The 17,346-nt window shown below is 34.2% G+C and overlaps 1 protein-coding gene across 1 annotated transcript in view; it reads left to right on the top strand.

Moving 5' to 3' along the window:
• Positions 1 to 98: 98 nt before the first annotated feature.
• Positions 99 to 17,346, top strand: part of KNTC1 (kinetochore associated 1) — a gene marked incomplete at both ends in the record, with an annotated part of 40,439 nt that continues 23,191 nt past the window's right edge. Inside the window, 30 exons of the mRNA XM_082007635.1 lie at positions 99 to 230; positions 332 to 452; positions 836 to 951; positions 1,361 to 1,433; positions 2,060 to 2,137; positions 2,666 to 2,700; positions 2,948 to 3,058; positions 3,956 to 4,049; positions 4,400 to 4,452; positions 4,699 to 4,811; positions 5,529 to 5,583; positions 5,849 to 5,947; positions 7,102 to 7,145; positions 7,259 to 7,324; positions 7,421 to 7,496; positions 8,142 to 8,267; positions 8,361 to 8,450; positions 9,000 to 9,065; positions 9,550 to 9,611; positions 10,020 to 10,131; positions 10,855 to 10,998; positions 11,226 to 11,282; positions 11,365 to 11,466; positions 12,527 to 12,643; positions 13,140 to 13,283; positions 13,585 to 13,683; positions 14,108 to 14,211; positions 14,374 to 14,479; positions 15,205 to 15,339; positions 16,937 to 17,056. Coding sequence (XP_081863761.1) covers positions 99 to 230; positions 332 to 452; positions 836 to 951; positions 1,361 to 1,433; positions 2,060 to 2,137; positions 2,666 to 2,700; positions 2,948 to 3,058; positions 3,956 to 4,049; positions 4,400 to 4,452; positions 4,699 to 4,811; positions 5,529 to 5,583; positions 5,849 to 5,947; positions 7,102 to 7,145; positions 7,259 to 7,324; positions 7,421 to 7,496; positions 8,142 to 8,267; positions 8,361 to 8,450; positions 9,000 to 9,065; positions 9,550 to 9,611; positions 10,020 to 10,131; positions 10,855 to 10,998; positions 11,226 to 11,282; positions 11,365 to 11,466; positions 12,527 to 12,643; positions 13,140 to 13,283; positions 13,585 to 13,683; positions 14,108 to 14,211; positions 14,374 to 14,479; positions 15,205 to 15,339; positions 16,937 to 17,056 — 2,850 coding nt within the window. The remainder of the gene's footprint in view (positions 231 to 331; positions 453 to 835; positions 952 to 1,360; positions 1,434 to 2,059; positions 2,138 to 2,665; positions 2,701 to 2,947; positions 3,059 to 3,955; positions 4,050 to 4,399; positions 4,453 to 4,698; positions 4,812 to 5,528; positions 5,584 to 5,848; positions 5,948 to 7,101; positions 7,146 to 7,258; positions 7,325 to 7,420; positions 7,497 to 8,141; positions 8,268 to 8,360; positions 8,451 to 8,999; positions 9,066 to 9,549; positions 9,612 to 10,019; positions 10,132 to 10,854; positions 10,999 to 11,225; positions 11,283 to 11,364; positions 11,467 to 12,526; positions 12,644 to 13,139; positions 13,284 to 13,584; positions 13,684 to 14,107; positions 14,212 to 14,373; positions 14,480 to 15,204; positions 15,340 to 16,936; positions 17,057 to 17,346) is intronic.

Here is a 17,346-nt window from a genome sequence, read left to right as displayed (position 1 = left end):
TAGAATAATACAATCAATAATTTGTGTGTGGTCATATAACTTTTTTTTAAGCTTTCTGCTTTACGGTATTGTTCCTTAAACGTCTGCCATAGGTAAACATGTGGAATGATATTGAACTTCTTGCAAATGATGACACAGGGAGTGAGCAGCTCCCTGTAGGTTTAGGACACGAATGTGGAACTGCATTGTACCAGGTGGATACGCTACTTCAAATCACATCTTCAGAAAAGGTAGAATTCATTAAATCTGTGTTGTTCTTTTCCTTAATAGTTACCAGAGCTGCTTTGTCATATTTTCTAAAGTGTTTCAGTAACAACCTTTTTGTTCTTAGGTCTCCGTTAATCCACAGTTGTATGCCTGCAATTCAAGGCATGGCAGTATTATTGTTGTTGACAGATCAGTGGCACTTCTTGACAGTACTGGACAGTCTCTTCAGATGCACATTCAGTTTGGTAAGCTTATCCCTTTGGAATTCCACTGGAAGTTAAAACTGACTTTTACTATACATACGTTGGTTTATATAGAAAAATATAGCAAGTATCTTGCATATCTAACTGCCCTATAAAGGGAAGTATTATAACAAATACCTATAATAAAAAACGATTGCTGTTTCTGTATACAATTAACTAGCATTTCTGTACAATTTAACTAGAATGCTCAACAACTTTTCACTGAAATGGCCTTGTATGCCCTTTCCTGTACTTATTGAAATCAAAATAAATAATTTGGAAGAAATCTGGGACACTGTATTGTCCAATTCCTGTGTTTCAAGTATGAATGTCTATTAATAAAAACCAAATTTTAATATTTGACATTTTGGCACGGAACGTTTCAGATACTAATGTGGATGTAGTTGGTATGTGTCAAGAAAAACAATTTCTTGTGGTCGGCGAGAGAAGTGGCAATTTCCATCTTATTCACATACCATCAAAACAAACCTTGCTAACCAAGGTACAGTAACTTTCCTATTCTAATTTTGCTGAAAACCTTTTGTTCTCAGAATTTCTTGAGTTGTTTTTTTCTTTCTTCCAAATATCAAAATACAAACATTCTTGTGTTTTAAACACATCTTCTAGTTTGGACAGAACAACAGATTAAAGGGACAATTTTGTTCCCATAAATTTTGTTCCAAAATAAGCAAAATATATTTAGGAATGGCATGTATAAACAAGAACCAATTCTGCATGAAAGAAAAAAGGTTGAAGTTTGAAATGATCAGTATTTCAAAGAATTTGGGGTTTTGGGTTTGGGTTTGTTTTTTTTGTTTTGTTTTGTTGGTTTGGGGGGGGCTTGTTTTTTTTGTTTTTCAGATAAAATACAGAATAGTATTTTAATAGCCTTTATGTTGATTCTATTTTAGCTTTTGGTTGAAAAACCTTCAAATGAAAAGACTTACTTAAATGTCTTTATTGAAAAAGATAATGTAGATGCAGGTAAGAGTTTGATTTTTTTATTGCTCCTTTGTCTTAATTTTTGTGGTTTTGTTCCTCTTTAACATCTCTCAGGGAAAGATACTACAAAATAAATATTCAGATACAGCTTTACTTTGCATTGTACACATTAAATGCACTTTTCTTAATGCTTTTCTGTAAAGATATTTAGCTCTCATTAATTATTTCATGAATGTCAGAGAAAACCACAAACATTCAGAACTCAATACCTCTTTCTTCTGAGACTGTGCTAAACATATGAAAACGCTCAAAAGTAAGAATTCCTTCTGTCTCCTTCTTCTATCAGACTTCACATTTTAGTAGTTACTGCCCTATAAGATCCCAGTCTTGTTCTATCACAATATAATGTAATTAAATGTAGTTTTGTCATGAAAACAAATTGCAGTCTGATGGATGCATACAAAAATCATAATTTCAAACAAAACTCTAAGATGTACAAACTTAATCTAGTTAAAGGCGGCAAAATTTTTCCTTAAAAATAGTCTAATCTATTGGTCAGATTAAATTTTTTTTTGACAGTTATTTCACTGTCCTATTTGTAAGCAAGTAGTCTCTTTACAGCTATTGAATACTTAAGTTTGAAATACTTGTATCGGGGGTTTTTTTAGGTGTTTGTCATATGTTCATTCTCACAAGCAATGGATTCTTCTGCATTATGTGTCTCCCACTTGCTAAAACGCAGGAAGGTAAGATGATCTACAAACCACCTGGGATTTCCATTTGACCAAGAAGAGCTGTATTAAAAGAGCTTGTCCATGCGGCTTTCTAATGGGAATAAGATATTGAGTTGGGATTTTCTGTGTAATCTTAGTTTGTTTTTAAAAAGAAACCAATATACAACTAGTTCTGTAATAGAATTATTTTTGTATTCTTCCAATAATTCCTTTAACTTATGTTTCTCTGCATCACTGCTTTAGGGAGAGTACTGAATACTGCGGAAGCAGGATTTTAAGCCATAAGCAGTCTTAGCTGTCTTGAAGAATATTGGGAATAATTTAAATTTGTAATGCTGTATGAGTATAGTTATTAGTTAACTTTCTGTAACCTAATACTGTGATCAATAGAAATAGACCCTATCAAAGATCCTTGCTAAAGTGTTTTTCAGCATAGTCAGATTAGGGTTAAACTATCCTGTGTGGTGTTTAGTGGCTTTTTTTCAATTTTGGAAAAGTTTATATAACACGATATTTTTTTTTTTCTTTCTTTTAATGTAGCAATTGACAAGATGGATATGATTATGGCAAAGAAGGTAAGAAATACCTGCTAACTCGTAACATATGCATTTAACATACGTATTAAGTGCAGAGTTTGTAACAAAACTTTGCTCTGTACATTTCATTGACTACTTACCAGTTTATTATTACAACTCATAATTGTGATTATTACTTTTTCTGTACGTAGAGAATTGAGCAGTTCAAGGTTTTATCCACTGATTGTATAAACTACTTTTTTCCTTCCCCTTTTGTTCGCTTTCCCTTCATCTTCCACCCCACAAGTTACAAGGACAGATAAAGACAGCTTTCATTTCCACAGAAGAGTATCACAGCCTCGGCTGTCATAATTTTGTGATAAGTAACTCAGTGAACAAAATCCATTTGATAATTGGGGTAAGTACTAAGAATATATTCGTAACAATTGCTATCTGATCAGTGATGACATTTTTTGATCTGCAACCAAATTTATCTCTAGCTGCTTGAAAAAGAAGATAATAAACTTTTTGCACTAAGACTTTTTATCTTTCGTTTCCTTCACTGTAAATTTAAAGATTATCAGTTATGCAGTCTGTCTGTAGTTTTTCTCGTAAGGAAGTAACTGTTGTCATTTCAGAAAAAAATATTTTCACCCTTGTTTCATGACCTTAGTAAATCACTGTGGTTCCTAGCCTGTGCAAGCTAGTCTATAAATAGCCTTGTCCTTGAGCTCAGAAACAATGCTAAAATTGGCAAGAGTCTTCCAATCAGGTTCACATTCAACAAAGGCTTGCCAAAGTAACGATTAAGGTCCCAACTGAACAAAGCCCTTAAGCCTGAATTAAGTACAGGAACTAATAAAAAAATAAAAATATAGACATATTTTGAAATATTATTCTGGACTAGAAACAAGTTTTCTGAGTTCATTGACTGAAACCTGTTGAATTCAGTGTAATTTTTCTCAGTAGGTTCAGTGTACATTTTATTCAGGTTTTATGTTCTGTGAGAATGGAAAGCAGCTGTTTTGAAATATAGTGTGTTTTTAAAAGAGCCAGAAATGTTTGGGGATGCTGACTGTAACAATTGCTGTAGTAAAGGCCAGTCCTGCACTGAGAAAAGAAGTAGTCTAAATTAAAAAAAAAAAAAAAAAAAAAAAGTATTTTTCCAAACATCAACAGTAACTGGAAATAAAGTTTAAGTTAGTTTTGCAGCTTTCCAAGTGTTTTTATAAGTTAAATATCAATTGAAAAAGCACACCTGTCAATAGCCAAATTTCTAACGTTTAATCCCATTTTACTTTGCTTTTACTAATAGGGTAAAGGCAATTATGTACTCTCCAAATGGGAAGTAGACACTACTAATAACCTGGTGTCTGTTCGAAGTTTTGCTGATTCAAGTCTGATCAAAGGTAAAGAGGAGGGTTTTCTTCTTTTATAGGCAAGTGTAGAATTCATGTTTAATTGCAGAAAATGCTAAGATGTTTTCAGTTATTTCATTGTTTTTAGTAAATACACATATACCGAATTGAACACTTCTTGTAAAGGTACAGCCAAAATGTATGCTTCAAAATCATTGAGTTTAACTTAGATATGTAAATCACAATTCTGTTTAAGCTAAAACCTTTACAGACCTAGGAAGTGCCATAAAGTTAAACATCTGTAGGTTTCCAATGCTTGGTTGTACATTTTAATACATTTTTGCTTCCAATACATTCTTCAAGAAAAATAATAAATTTATGTGACTATGGATATTTTTTAGATGCAGCAAAACTTCAAGTTCTTGACAATCTGCTGTTTGTTTTAGATACAGAGGTATGTGTAATGGTTTGGTTTAGTCTTTGTTTTACAGTGTTCTTGAACCAACTATATTTATTCTATAAAATAAAGTTACTTATATTTACAGAGGATCTTGACATTACTGTGGGATTTTTTTATTCTACTTCTAGTCATTTAAGCTATGGAATGTGTTCATATTCTGCTCAAAAAAAGACAGGCAATGGCTTCTATGAAGAAAACATGTATTTCATATCTTTTTTTGTTTGTTTGTTTTTAATCTAGAATATTTTAAGCATGTGGGATGTTTATTCTCTTACTCTAATTTGGGATTGGCCTTCAATACATATTGAAGAATTTCTTCTAAGTACAGAGTCAGATTCTTCTCCAGTCATACGGTAAGTAAAGCATTATAGCACCAATTCTGAAAAGTGAAAAGTTGGCTGTTGTTACAGCACATGTGCCACAAACACTTGAATTTCTGTGGTAGTGAATTTTAGAAACCTTTGAAATCTTTCTAGTCAGTAGGACAAAATAATTGGACTGTAGATATCCTTAGCTCTTGTGTTGTAGAAAAGAACACCTTGGCACTTTCTTCTTTTTCTTGGTTTATCTGTTGTTTCTGCTAAGGAATCTTGCATGTAACCTGTATCATTTAGGAAATGCTCATCTAAAATAAGGTGTATAATACTGCTTACAAGTTTGATGTTATAAAAAAGCTAGTCTGTCTTTCGGACAGATAGTCCAAATAGTAAGGTCTTCATTCTGCAGATGGGGAAGCCAAAATCTAAAGGTGCGTGTATTGGTTAAAATACAAAAGGAATTAATGGTAATTAAGATTAGAAGACAAGAGTCTTGGCTCTTTCCATTGCTCTATGCCAGTTTAAAAAAAGCAAGAATCGGATCCATTTGAAAAGCTTAAAAGTGTCAGGTTAAATATATGTCCTCTACATACTAAGACACTGTTATTTTTGGGTGCACTATAGGGTTTTAAAATGTACCAGCTTCCATGGAAAACTAAGTTTTTAAAACTCAGAAACCAGAATATTTCACACTTTTAAGATAAGATTTATACAGTATATTTTGCTTTCTTTTTTCTCTCTCTTGTTCTGTAGGCAAGGGCTTGCCAATGTTAAACTCATAGTCATGACAATACTGGATAACAAACAGGTATAATCTCTTTATCTGTGTTCTGTTCCTCAATTGTTATGCAGCCTAATTGTATATAATGGGCCTATATAGAGAGGCAACGTCTAAAACTTCATTAAACTTTCTTGAATTGTGGAGATCTGCTTTTTCATTAAAACTTATAAAATGGTGTCTTCCATCTAACTCCATAAGAATCCAGAAATGTTCCTGCAAACATCAGTCTGTCACCAGTGTATGAGGAGAAAAAATTCTGACTTGTTTGTTTCTTTTCCCCTTTTTTTTATAGATGAGAAGTCTAATGGTTTTTGCGTTGCCCACTATGCAACTGCTCTATTCTTTGGAAGTATCTATTGTTTCTTCACTTGTTCAAAGTGGGATTGGCACAGTATGTTTAGATTATTTTTGTTGTTGTTGCTGTTCTTTCAATAAATATAGTTGTCTCAATAGGTATAATTATTAAAGACAGCACTGGGTTATTCTTGTTAGATTAGAATGAATTTGTGCTAGAAACTGCAGGAACTATACAAAGAAAGATTAAATAATGTCCCCAAAGGATGGAGAAAAAGATACAATATATAGCACACTGAACAGTTGAATTCTAGGCCCAGGTCTATTGCAATGTTGAATACTGCTGCCAGTTCTTGCTGCCGTTACAGCAGCCGTATGAAGTTTCCAGTTCTCTTAGCATAAAAAAATAGTAGGGACTTATTTGGGATTTATTTAAGTTTAGATAAGAGAACTACTTATTTTACTGTCCAAACTGCTTCCTTATAAAGACTTTAACGAAAGAAGGTCAAAAAAGATGGTGAGAAATTTATGAATTAGGAATGTTATAAAAACTGGTGGAGTGGGTTGTGTGAGAGGGTACCAAGTCGGAAGTCTAAGCGGTGGCTCTTCTTGGGGAATCATGAAAGTGAATGTAGTAAGCTCTGGATCTGATATGCAATAAAATACAAAGCTGATGAAATTGCTTAACTTGTATGAAGCAATTGAAAGAAAAGATTATATATGCAACTACATAGCGGAGAAAATAGTGGCTAATAGATCCCTTTTCTTTGATCTGAGATGATAGTCAAGGTGGGAAATGCCAAGGCATATATTGCCTCTGTGGAATGTGGCACAGAGATCAGGTTCCAAAGGATGTGAAGATGGATACAGTGCAACCTGTTATGGCTTGGACAAAATGAAAGTGTGTAATTTTGAGAAGATGATTCACTCATGTGGAGGGTGTACTCATGGTGATCAAACTGGGGAAGCAGAGTGGTTTCAGTCTATTCAGTTAAGGCCCTCAGAAATTTTAGATGGCTGGAATAACATAATTTAAATATTATAATATCATGTTTAAAATGTAATTTAAAATAATTATAATAGCATTTAAAATATCATTATAATAAAATTTTTTAAAAACAACAAACTTATCTGAGAGAAAAGCAGTAGTAGTTTGTTTCTAGATTAGGAAACACTTAATGCATTATAGTTGTGCTTTCTTATGACTGACTTCCCTTTCCACCTAGTTATTTCTGTTATTGCATTCTACAGGATACAATATACTTCTTGGAAGGAATTCATGAAAAACATGAGATGTAAGATAGTGTTTTGTTTCTTACTAGATTGTTATTATATAAAAATGGCAGATTACTTCTACATATAGTTGTTTCACAGTTGATAAACTCACATAGTTCCCTCTCATCCTCAGACCCTCTGAAGGCCCAGTTTCTATCGTTGTGATGAGAAGTTTAACTGAAGCCTTGCCAGAAAATAGGTACTAGTTTCCATGAAACACTATTTTTTTTCTTTTTTTTTTTAAATCTGTGGTTTGGCACTTATATTGAAGTAGTACACTTTATTTCACCCCTAGACTAAGTCGCTTACTTCACAAACACAAATTCACTGAAGCAGAGAATTTTGCTATTCAGTTTGGACTAGATGTTGAGGTAAGTTGTCCACTCTTGATAAATACATTTGGAGATTAATTAGTATAACTGAACTTATGATTAATGTTCTTGCCCTATAGTCCAACAGAAAGTATTAAAAATATTACAAATGTAGCGGAATGTTACTTTACAAAGCAACTCGCTATACTTGAAAGCTGATTCAAAATTAGATGACTACGTGGTGAACAATGGTTTTATTTATAATAAGTATCAAACCTTGCAATGAGAAGTGGTGAAGAAGTACATCTTCTGATCAAAATAAGTGCTACTGGATCAGGAGAAGGGACATTTGTCCCTTTAAGTAGTAGGAAACAGTGTTGCTAAAAAAAAAAAAAAAATTAGTAACACATAGTCTGGCTTCATTAACTGATTTATTCAAATGATGCCATTTGAATGTTCTCTCTGCTTTTTTGTTTTGATTTTTAAAATAAAAAAAAACAGGCTTAGCTGGTGAGATAAAAAGATACCACAATTGTTAGAGACTAATTGGTAATCCATTTCTGTAATGAAATCATTCAATGTATGTGGACACACTTTATCTCAAAAATATTGTGAGCGAAGTATAAAGTTTTCAGTTGTTGAAGACTGTCTGCTTAAAACTTAATTGCATCAAACTGAAAACGACACTTTTTTTTTTTTAAATAGCTTGTATACAAAGTGAAAGCAAACACTATTTTAGAGAAACTAGCTTCAGCTTCTGTTGGGAGTTATGGTCATGAAAACTGGCTGGATCTTGTGAACGAAGCCAAAGAAAACTTGCAAAAAATTCAGGTATGTTTTTATTTCTACCCTCTTTCTCTAATAAGGTAATTCAAATTGTAAAGGAGCTTGGAATTAATTTCAGTTGTTTCCTTATGCAAACAGGATAGCCAATTTGTTGTGGATTATTGCATAAATGCTCCATGGCCACTATATGAAACCACTCAAGAAATGTTGAACTACGCTAAAGTCAGAGTAAGGGGTTTTATTTGTTTGAATTGCTTATACTTGTCCATTCCTATTACACGCTTCTGTACAACTTCAGAGGGGGGACATCTTCCAAACAGTTACAGTCTTTCAAAAAGTAAATGCATTATAAATGGTATGTTACCAAACGTGAAGAAGCAGCAAGGCTTCTTTCAACCTCGTTCTTGCTATTGCTTAAGGGCAAAAAAGAGCTCACAGTTTTCTTTTCTCATCAGAAGGCACGTTTTAGTTTTGAGTAGTAGTCTTTTTACATACCTTTTAAATATTAATTTCAAGACTAAAAACTCAAAATATGTCACCTTTCTTGTTTTCATTATTTTAGTCTTTTCTGCCTTATCATACAGAATCAGATACATATTATCTGACTGATCCTGCATACATGTAGAAATCCAATCAGAGTCTACCATTGTAAAATAAAGACTCCAGTTTACAGAGATACTAAGTTTTTGCTTGTGTCTTTATTAAATTCATAATACTGTCTGGCATGTTCTGCATGTACTGAGTTGTCAGCCAAACCATTTCATGTATTTGTTTCAGATCTTGAAGAAAGACGATAGAACCATTGCTCCACCATCTGATGGGGCTCCAGTATCCATAACTGAGGTAAGGACAAACTTCTTGGCCCCACAATACCATATGATAAACAAGTACGACATAGAGTTTTAAAAACTGCACTACTGTTGAACTTTTTAAAAGTCTAAACAAGGTTATATTTTATAGTATGAAAGAGAACCACAGTAATAACAGGTTTCAGAAATAAGCCATTCCTTCAGTCATAGAAAGATTAATTTTTAGATGCTCTAGATATTGAAGGAAGAAGCTTTCTTAAGTACTTTAATTTTGTTTCTTATTTAGTCCTATTGCATACTGGACAGGCCTCATCCGCCTTCAAGGAGAATCAGTGTAAAGTGTTTACACAGTTGAAGTTTTAGATTAATGCTCTATTAAACAAACTTACACATGTAATTAACTGAAATTCTTGAAAAGTCTTTATTTTCTTCCATTATTCTGTGATGGTTATTCTAACTACATACTATCACTGTTTGGTAAGCCAGCTATTGACCTTATATCTCTTGTCTGCATTCAGGTATTGAGAGCTCAGGCAAGGCTTACAACTTTCTATGGAGCTTTTGGACTAGAGAAATTCAGGTTTGTTTCTGTTTGTTCGTTAAGATTTCAAGTAAATTTAATTGTAATGGTTAAGTATGTGCCACTGAAATTAAGATTATTTTTATTTTGTTTGAGTTCATTAAACTTTAAATCCTGCCTTCTCTTCCTGAAGTTTCCCATTCTCTACTGTGGAGAAGGGAGAATGCAGAGAGGTTGAATCATCCTATATGTTGCAAACATATTATATATGTTGCACATGCACTATCTTGTATAGATTTTTTTCTTTATTTATTTAACATATATAGGAGGGGGATGATTTTATGCACACACATTCTATGTTGTCTCTTATAGCATATAGTATTAGCTGGAAAAGGTTTGAGGCTCCCCAACTTCTTTAATATTGACATATAACAATAACAGAGTTTCTTTTCCTCCTCTTGCTTCTAGTGGTATTGCTTGGACAGAATTCTTGAATAACGAAGACATTTTCAAGAATATCCTTTTTCAGTTAGAAGAAGGAAATTTATCTTGTGCACAGTACCTCTGGCTTAGGCATCAGGTGAGATGGCGTAGACATCTCTGAGATTTATGGCAGATGTAAAGTCTCTTAAAATTTGCAGCCTTATTTAACAGAATCAGACCAATGCAGTTATGGAACAGCTCTTCAAAGAAGCAAAGGTCTATGGCAGAATCTCATCTATTATCACAATGATTACCTGTTCACCTAGCTCCTTAAAAGGCTGAACTTCTTATTGATTTAAGAATAAACTGGTATTTCTGATGTCAGAACACATATTTCTATGCCTGAGGGATGACAATTCTTTGATTTATTCTGTGGTGGTTATAATCTTCCATTCACTTTCTTGCAAGCACAGCTCTCAGAATTTTTAAGTGGACATTTGCTGGCTACCTTAAAATATTTTTAAAATAATCACATAGACTCCTTACTCTGAATGACACATTCATAATAGTGGCTATGGTCTATTATATTCTTTAGTGCAGGACTTTCAGGTCCATGTCTGTTGTTTTCTTAATGACAGAACTACAGAGCAAGTCCTAAAGTAATAGGATATGATCCTGCCACTGTAATTTGCAGAGAAATAGCTTCAATTAGGTGTTGTTTAACGAGACAAAGTTCTAGTTTCTCTAAACAGGGCTATATTCTTTCTAAATTTTCTCTTTGTGAAATCTATTGCTTCTTCCTATTAGTGAAACAGTTTTACAAAGTATCAGATAAATATATACTCCATATATCTGTAATTGTTCTGCTTTAATATTTTAGGCAGATTTTGAAAGCAGCTTTGATGAGAAAATGCTGGAGAACTTGCTTAATGCCATCCATTTTGCCGTTCCTTTGAAGGAACTATGTTTGTGGCTTAAAAATGTTGTGATCCCTTTCTTAAGAAGAGTTGTGCCAAAGGGACAGGTAAGACTGACTTAATAAATGTAACATGTAATTTTCTCAGGCTAAGATAGTCAGACCTACAGACTTTAATTTTTGAATGTCAGAACCTTGTTCCTCTGTCTTTTTAAAGGAATTCATTTCCCTACAGTTTATATTTTAAATGATTTCTTTTAAAACCAATTTCTAATGTCCCATTTTACTTAGCATAACTCTACTTATAACTGTTTTTTGGTTTTTTTTTTTCCCAGAAAATATTAGCAAAGTGGCTGGAACAAGGTGCTCGAAACCTTGAATTAACTGATAAGGTAAGTTATACTGCAGAAACTTTGCATGTCTTGTATTTCTAGATGTATAATATAATTTGCTAATATCAATTATTTTGGACAGGCAAATTGGCCAGAAAATGGACTCCAAATGGCAGAGGTTTTTTTTACAAGTAAAAATCAAGGTGAAATGGGACTGACAACTTTCGGCTGGTGGACTCCTTTGGTAAGAAATGTAGCAAATATAAGGATTTGCTACTAAGAGACTTCAGAACATATGCTCTGTGCTAGAGTTGGAATGGATGATAATTAGGTCACTATTGTTTTGGTGAAGATTGACTTAATTCCATGAAAGGAAGGGAGTTCTGATCTTCTTAGGTTTAAAGATTTTTAAAAAAAGTCTAAATATGAATAATATTGTTGAATATTCTGTAGTTCACAAATAAGCCTGGTACTTCACTACACTGACATTTTAGTAAAGATACTCCTTATGAACTTAAATTAGAAACAAGTCTCATCTCTGTCAGAATTTTTGGACATTAATTGCATTCAACTATGTGTTATGGCCTGGAGAAAACAGGTATTAAAAATCAGCTAGCTGTAATGTTATGAATACTGAATTTGTGCAAACACAAATAAATTATGTATGTTAAATATCCTAGGTATACTAGCGTCTATGAGAGTGGTAGTGTGAAAGTGGAGAGAGATAAAACTCAAAGCTAACCAGCTGTGCATTTTGAAAACTGGAAACATTGACATTCTATGTTAGTTAGATCTGCTGTCTTAAACTTCTGAATCCTGCGTTTGAAGTGCATAATGGAAAGAAGAAAAGTTTACCTCTTAAGTTCCACTTTCAACATGTACTTGATTTTCTTGGTTGTATGCTATATAAAGATAACAGTTCAGCATGTATATTCATAAGAACTTCAAGACTGCAAGGCATCAAAAATTGTCTGAGAGGTTTCTTGGAAAATCACATGAAAAAATAGGGTTCTGACTCCAAAGAAAATGTCAACTGTAGCTACATTGTTCCCAGCCATTTGTCTTACCTGTCCTTAAGACTTTCAGTGAATGAAATGCTCATCCCTCTTCCCTGTGCAGGCTCTACTAGTGCATTGCTGTCTTTATCTTTAGAAAGAATCTTTTCTTAATATTTTATCAGAATCTTCCATGCTGCATTGTAAGACAACTTGTCTTATATCAGAGATATGGAGAATAATTTTTCTTTAATGGTCTTGAAGATTGTAGCAAGTCTTCTAAAGTTTCACTTCTAAACACTGTTTCAGAGATGCGGTGACTGTGAAGAGGCACGTAGGTTAAAGAAGCTGGTCAATGATTTACAAGAACTGATAAATCTGTACAGAAAATACAACTGCAGGCTGGCACTCTGTGATTTTGAAAAGGTAATTCTGCAGACATTTCAAAAAGTGCTTTTGAGTAGTGGATTGTTCTGAGAAAAAGAAAAATCCTGTAGCGTGCAATTTAAAGTCAGACGAAAGAGGAATCCTGATGGATTGGGTGGTTAATCTTGTGTTCAGAAGTTGCTAAGGCTATTTGATATGTTGTGTTTGTTATAAATTTTGTTTCAACTGTGGGTATAAATATATAATGTGATAAGATGCTATGAGAAGGTATGGCTTAAACTCCATGATTCGCAGTTCGTTACAGATTGTATATTGTGGAGCGAGCACTAGCAACAGAGAAATTAATGTACAACTGAACAATAAGGGACTTTGTAAAAGAAAGCTTTTGTTTGAGCTGAGGAGGGATGCTAGTTCTTGAAATCATTCTATTGATTTCAATGGACACTGGATGTTGAATTATTTATTAGAGATGTAAAGGATTATGTACTAACATGTGTGATGTTCTAACATGGCACTGTTCTGCTTGCTGCCCAAGGAAAATGCAACAACTATTGTGTTTCGCATGTTTGATAAAATTCTGGCACCAGAGCTTGTCCCATCCATTTTGGAGAAGTTTATAAAACCCTACCTGTGTGAACATAATCTACAAAAGGATGACCTGCTTCTACAGTATATAAAGGTATCCATATTTTCTTCCTTTTGAAGAAAGCTATTTAAACATGAATAAGCAGAAAACAAATCTGATGACCATTTTTATTTACACTTGAATTTTAGGACCAGCTTTCAGACTAGCTTACTCCTGAAAGGAAGGGAGTTCATGAACTCCTTGACAGTTACTATTTCAGTAATAAGGCATTAACAGATACAAGGCAAGATAGCCAAATCAGTCCCTTAATGTCAAAAAAACTTTTTGTTTTTATTATAAGATATTCCTAGCTTCTGAATTAGAATATCCTAATATTCTTTATCTAAATATACAGGATTTGCTAGAACGTTGTCGTACACGGTCTACTTCAGTATTTGAAACTGCGTGGGAGGTAAAGGCAATAGCTGTCATTGGCTGTATCTCTGATACAGATGTAAGTATCAAGTGGCTCTAACACATCAGTTCAGAATGAAACACGTAATTTTTACATAAGCATATGAGTACATTTTTACTTATATGAGCAGTATGAGGAAGAACAAATTGTATGCTGTCTTTTTATTCTATCTTAGTAATCTTCCATGTGATGTTCTTTGAGAATTTAATAGTGATTTTGATGGAAAACTCACCAACTTCAATATGTATGAAACTCAAGGTCTACAAGTGTCGTAAATTACTATAAGCATTTTCTAATCTAACTTAACACATCATATTATGATACTGAATGCCTTTTATGCAAGTGGAGATTGGGCCAGGAAATAAAACGCGTACCTAAATGATTCAGTCACATGTGAACAATACTTCAAGAGATTACCTTGAAACTTGTTCTGAAAAGTAAGCTCTTTATGTTCCTTTCATAGCTGAAATTTGATGCAGTTCTACAGATAATGCATGGTGCTATGGTACCGTGGAGTGCAGCAGTGGAGCAGCTGGTAAAACAGCATTTGGAAATGAATCATGTCAAGTAAGACAACATTCACAGTCTACACCTCAGTTTTGTATGTACTTTCAATTAGAATTCTGTTTTGGCCAGAGGGAGAAATACTGTGTATCTGATGTAGGATAATGATTAAATCACATAGCTATACGCAGCAAATAAATCAATAATAGTCTAATTTGTCCATAGAGTAAAGTTACTGCAGGAAAGTTACCGACTGATGGAGATGAAGAAGCTTTTGCGAGCTTATGGGATAAGAGATACTAATCTTTTAAAGGACAAGCAGATGATAATGGTAAGTGATCAGCATTACTCTTATTTCTGTTAAACAAAAAACCCTGCACTTACCTGCGTGTATGTTCATGGGGTATTAGAAGCCAGACTTTCAAAAAATCGTAGCAACCAGTAGCTTCCACTTGTTATCAATACCCATTTTATTTTTCTTGTCCTGTTGGGACACATTTTTTTCTTGAAAGCCCACTCATTTTTTAAGAATTAGCCGATTAGCTTAGCCTGACCTAATTAGCACAGCATTGATAATATAGTGCTTTCTGTATGGGAGGCGGGAAAAAAAGAGGAAACTAACAAAATGGAAGGCTAAGTCCTCTCAGGATTTCAGATCCAATTTCTCCTAAGGTCACAGTGAACAATACTTGGTGATTTTTTTTTTTTTTTTTTTTTTACACATATATATATGTGTGTGTGTGTGTGTGTGTATTTTTAGCACCTCCCCTTTATTAGGCTAAAACCATGAGTATTTCTGGAAAAGTTCCATCTCATCCTGTGGAGCCAGATGAGTCCCCTGAATTTTGAGAGTTCCCAGGATAGTTCTCTTCCCTAAGCCCAATCTTCTCCCAGTTATGCTTTAGTAAAGCTTTCTCTAGATAGAGGTTTTAAACTTCTAGGTAACTTTGCTTGGTACAAGCTGTACAATTACAAATGCAGAAGTAGTGTGTATAAATTACTCCCTTTGTTATCCTATACATTAACAAACTAAAGTCCGTATCTGTTTTCTTACAGAGGCTAGTGAAATACATTCTTAAACAAGATACACCTACTTCTTTGGAGGATGCTTTGAAAATTGTAGCAGCATATATGTTGCCCGCTGTGGAAGTCTACCTTCTGAGGATGATAGACCTGATTAACAAAGAAAGGGTACTAAAATACTTCATGTCAGTTGATCTCAGAATTTAAAGACACTGAGGCCTATTTTCAAAACAGGAGCAAGCTCTACTACTTTCTGAAATCTTATACACTGTTTACATATAATTTTTTTAATTATGGTTCTATTAATTGTACACACAACTGCCTATACTTAGCATTGAAAATGAGACTTTTGTCAGAGTTTTAAACACCATAAAAAAGAATAAAAATTATGACCCACAATACACAAGACAAGTTTGGAATTGAAGTCTCTACATATTTTCACTCACTGTTTTTGCTAGAGTTGTTTTTAGGCAAGTTGCTTTCTTGCTAACAAAAAGAAATAGAAGACTCTTTCTTCTGAGAAATGCTTTCTTCTAATGCACGATACCCCACGTGACTACAGACCTGCCCTTTAGCAGTGGGAGCACCTGAATGTTTGTCTTGTGATACAGGGTCTTGAACGTTTATCTATTAGGATGAAGTTTTCTTCCAAGTTAACTTCAAATCCCAGTTTAGCAAAAACACCTGAAGTTATCTTTAAATGACATTGATGACCTAACTAGAAACATTTTAACTTTGCTTGCTACATTATAGTAGGTGTGATTACCTTTATCCTCTGTGGTTGTCCCTGGTTATGTTACTGGGACCTCTTCAACCTGAAGAAAAGGAGGCTTTTTGATTGAAAGAATGAAATGAACTCCCCCGCAAATATTGTTCCTCATGTTAACATTTGTTACGCCTTATTTGCACATGGTATTCTTGATAATCATACTGTTTTAAAAATGTTGCATAATTGCCAACGAGCAAAACTGCATTTTAATTTGTCTATTATAACCCTTAGTGAATAAGCACATAGATTTTACTGAAAGCCTCATAGATTGTGTTCAGTTTTGGGCCCCTAACTACAAGAAGGATGTTGAGGTGCTGGAGCATGTCCAGAGAGGGGCAACAAAGCTGGTGAGGGGGCTGGAGCACAAGTCTTATGAGGAGTGGCTGAGGGAACTGGGGTTGTTTAGTCTGTGGAAGAGGAGGCTGAGAGGAGACCTTATCGCTCTCTACAACTACCTGAAAGGGGGGTGTGGTGACGAGGGTGTTGGCCTCTTCTCCCAAGTAACCAGCGATAGGACAAGAGGAAATGGCCTCAAGTTGCGCCAGGGGAGGTTTAGATTGGATATTAGGAAAAATTTCTTCACTGAGAGGGTGGTCAGGCATTGGAACAGGCTGCCCAGGGAGGTGGTGGAGTCGCCATCTCTGGAAGTGTTCAAAAAACGTGTGGATGTGGCACTGCAGGACATGGTTTAGGGAACATGGTGGCGCTGGATTAATGGTTGGACTTGATGATCTTGAAGGTCCTTTCCAACCTAGTGATTCTGTGATTCTGTGATTTTGTAAAAACTATTCAGGGAGTTTAAGGAAGTCATGTCATAGTAAATGTATTTTATAAAGAGATTTAAAGTTCATCAGCAGAAGATTAATTTTACTCAATTAGCCATCAAGCAACCATTGTACCAAAGCAAGGAAGTATATATAACTTAACTTTTCCAAAAGCAAATGTCCTCTTCTTTTGATTATTTCTGGTTTACTTTTTTTCTTTTTCCCCTTTCAGGGAGAGGAATCTCTGACTTTGTTAAAATCTCTGAGTCTTACTGAAGCTGAGAAAGTTGCAGAGAGATTGACTGTATGGGGAACACTGCTATTACAGAATAAAGCTGAGAATTCTGAAGAGGTACCAAGTCATTTCACATCGTAAAGTGTTTGCACAAATTATTCTAAATACTATTCTTACCCAGATGCTTAAAAAAGATAGGGGATGTAAATGTAAAACTGTGTCTTCCAGTAAAAAGGGATGATGAACTGGTCCTGCTTCGAGCAAGAGGTTAGACTAGGTAATCTCTTGAAGCCTCTTCCATCTTGAGTTTATTCTGATCCTGTATGCCATACAATTATTTTGTGTTATTTTTAAAGGCATCTCCACACAGTGGCATGGCTATCTAAATTCAATTAATAATTTATAAG

This window comes from Phaethon aethereus, assembly GCF_964289735.1.
Source record: "Phaethon aethereus genome assembly, chromosome: 17".
Classification (NCBI taxonomy): domain Eukaryota; kingdom Metazoa; phylum Chordata; class Aves; order Phaethontiformes; family Phaethontidae; genus Phaethon; species Phaethon aethereus.
Note: the sequence above shows the minus strand (reverse complement) of the source record. Positions and strands in the feature narration are given on the sequence as shown.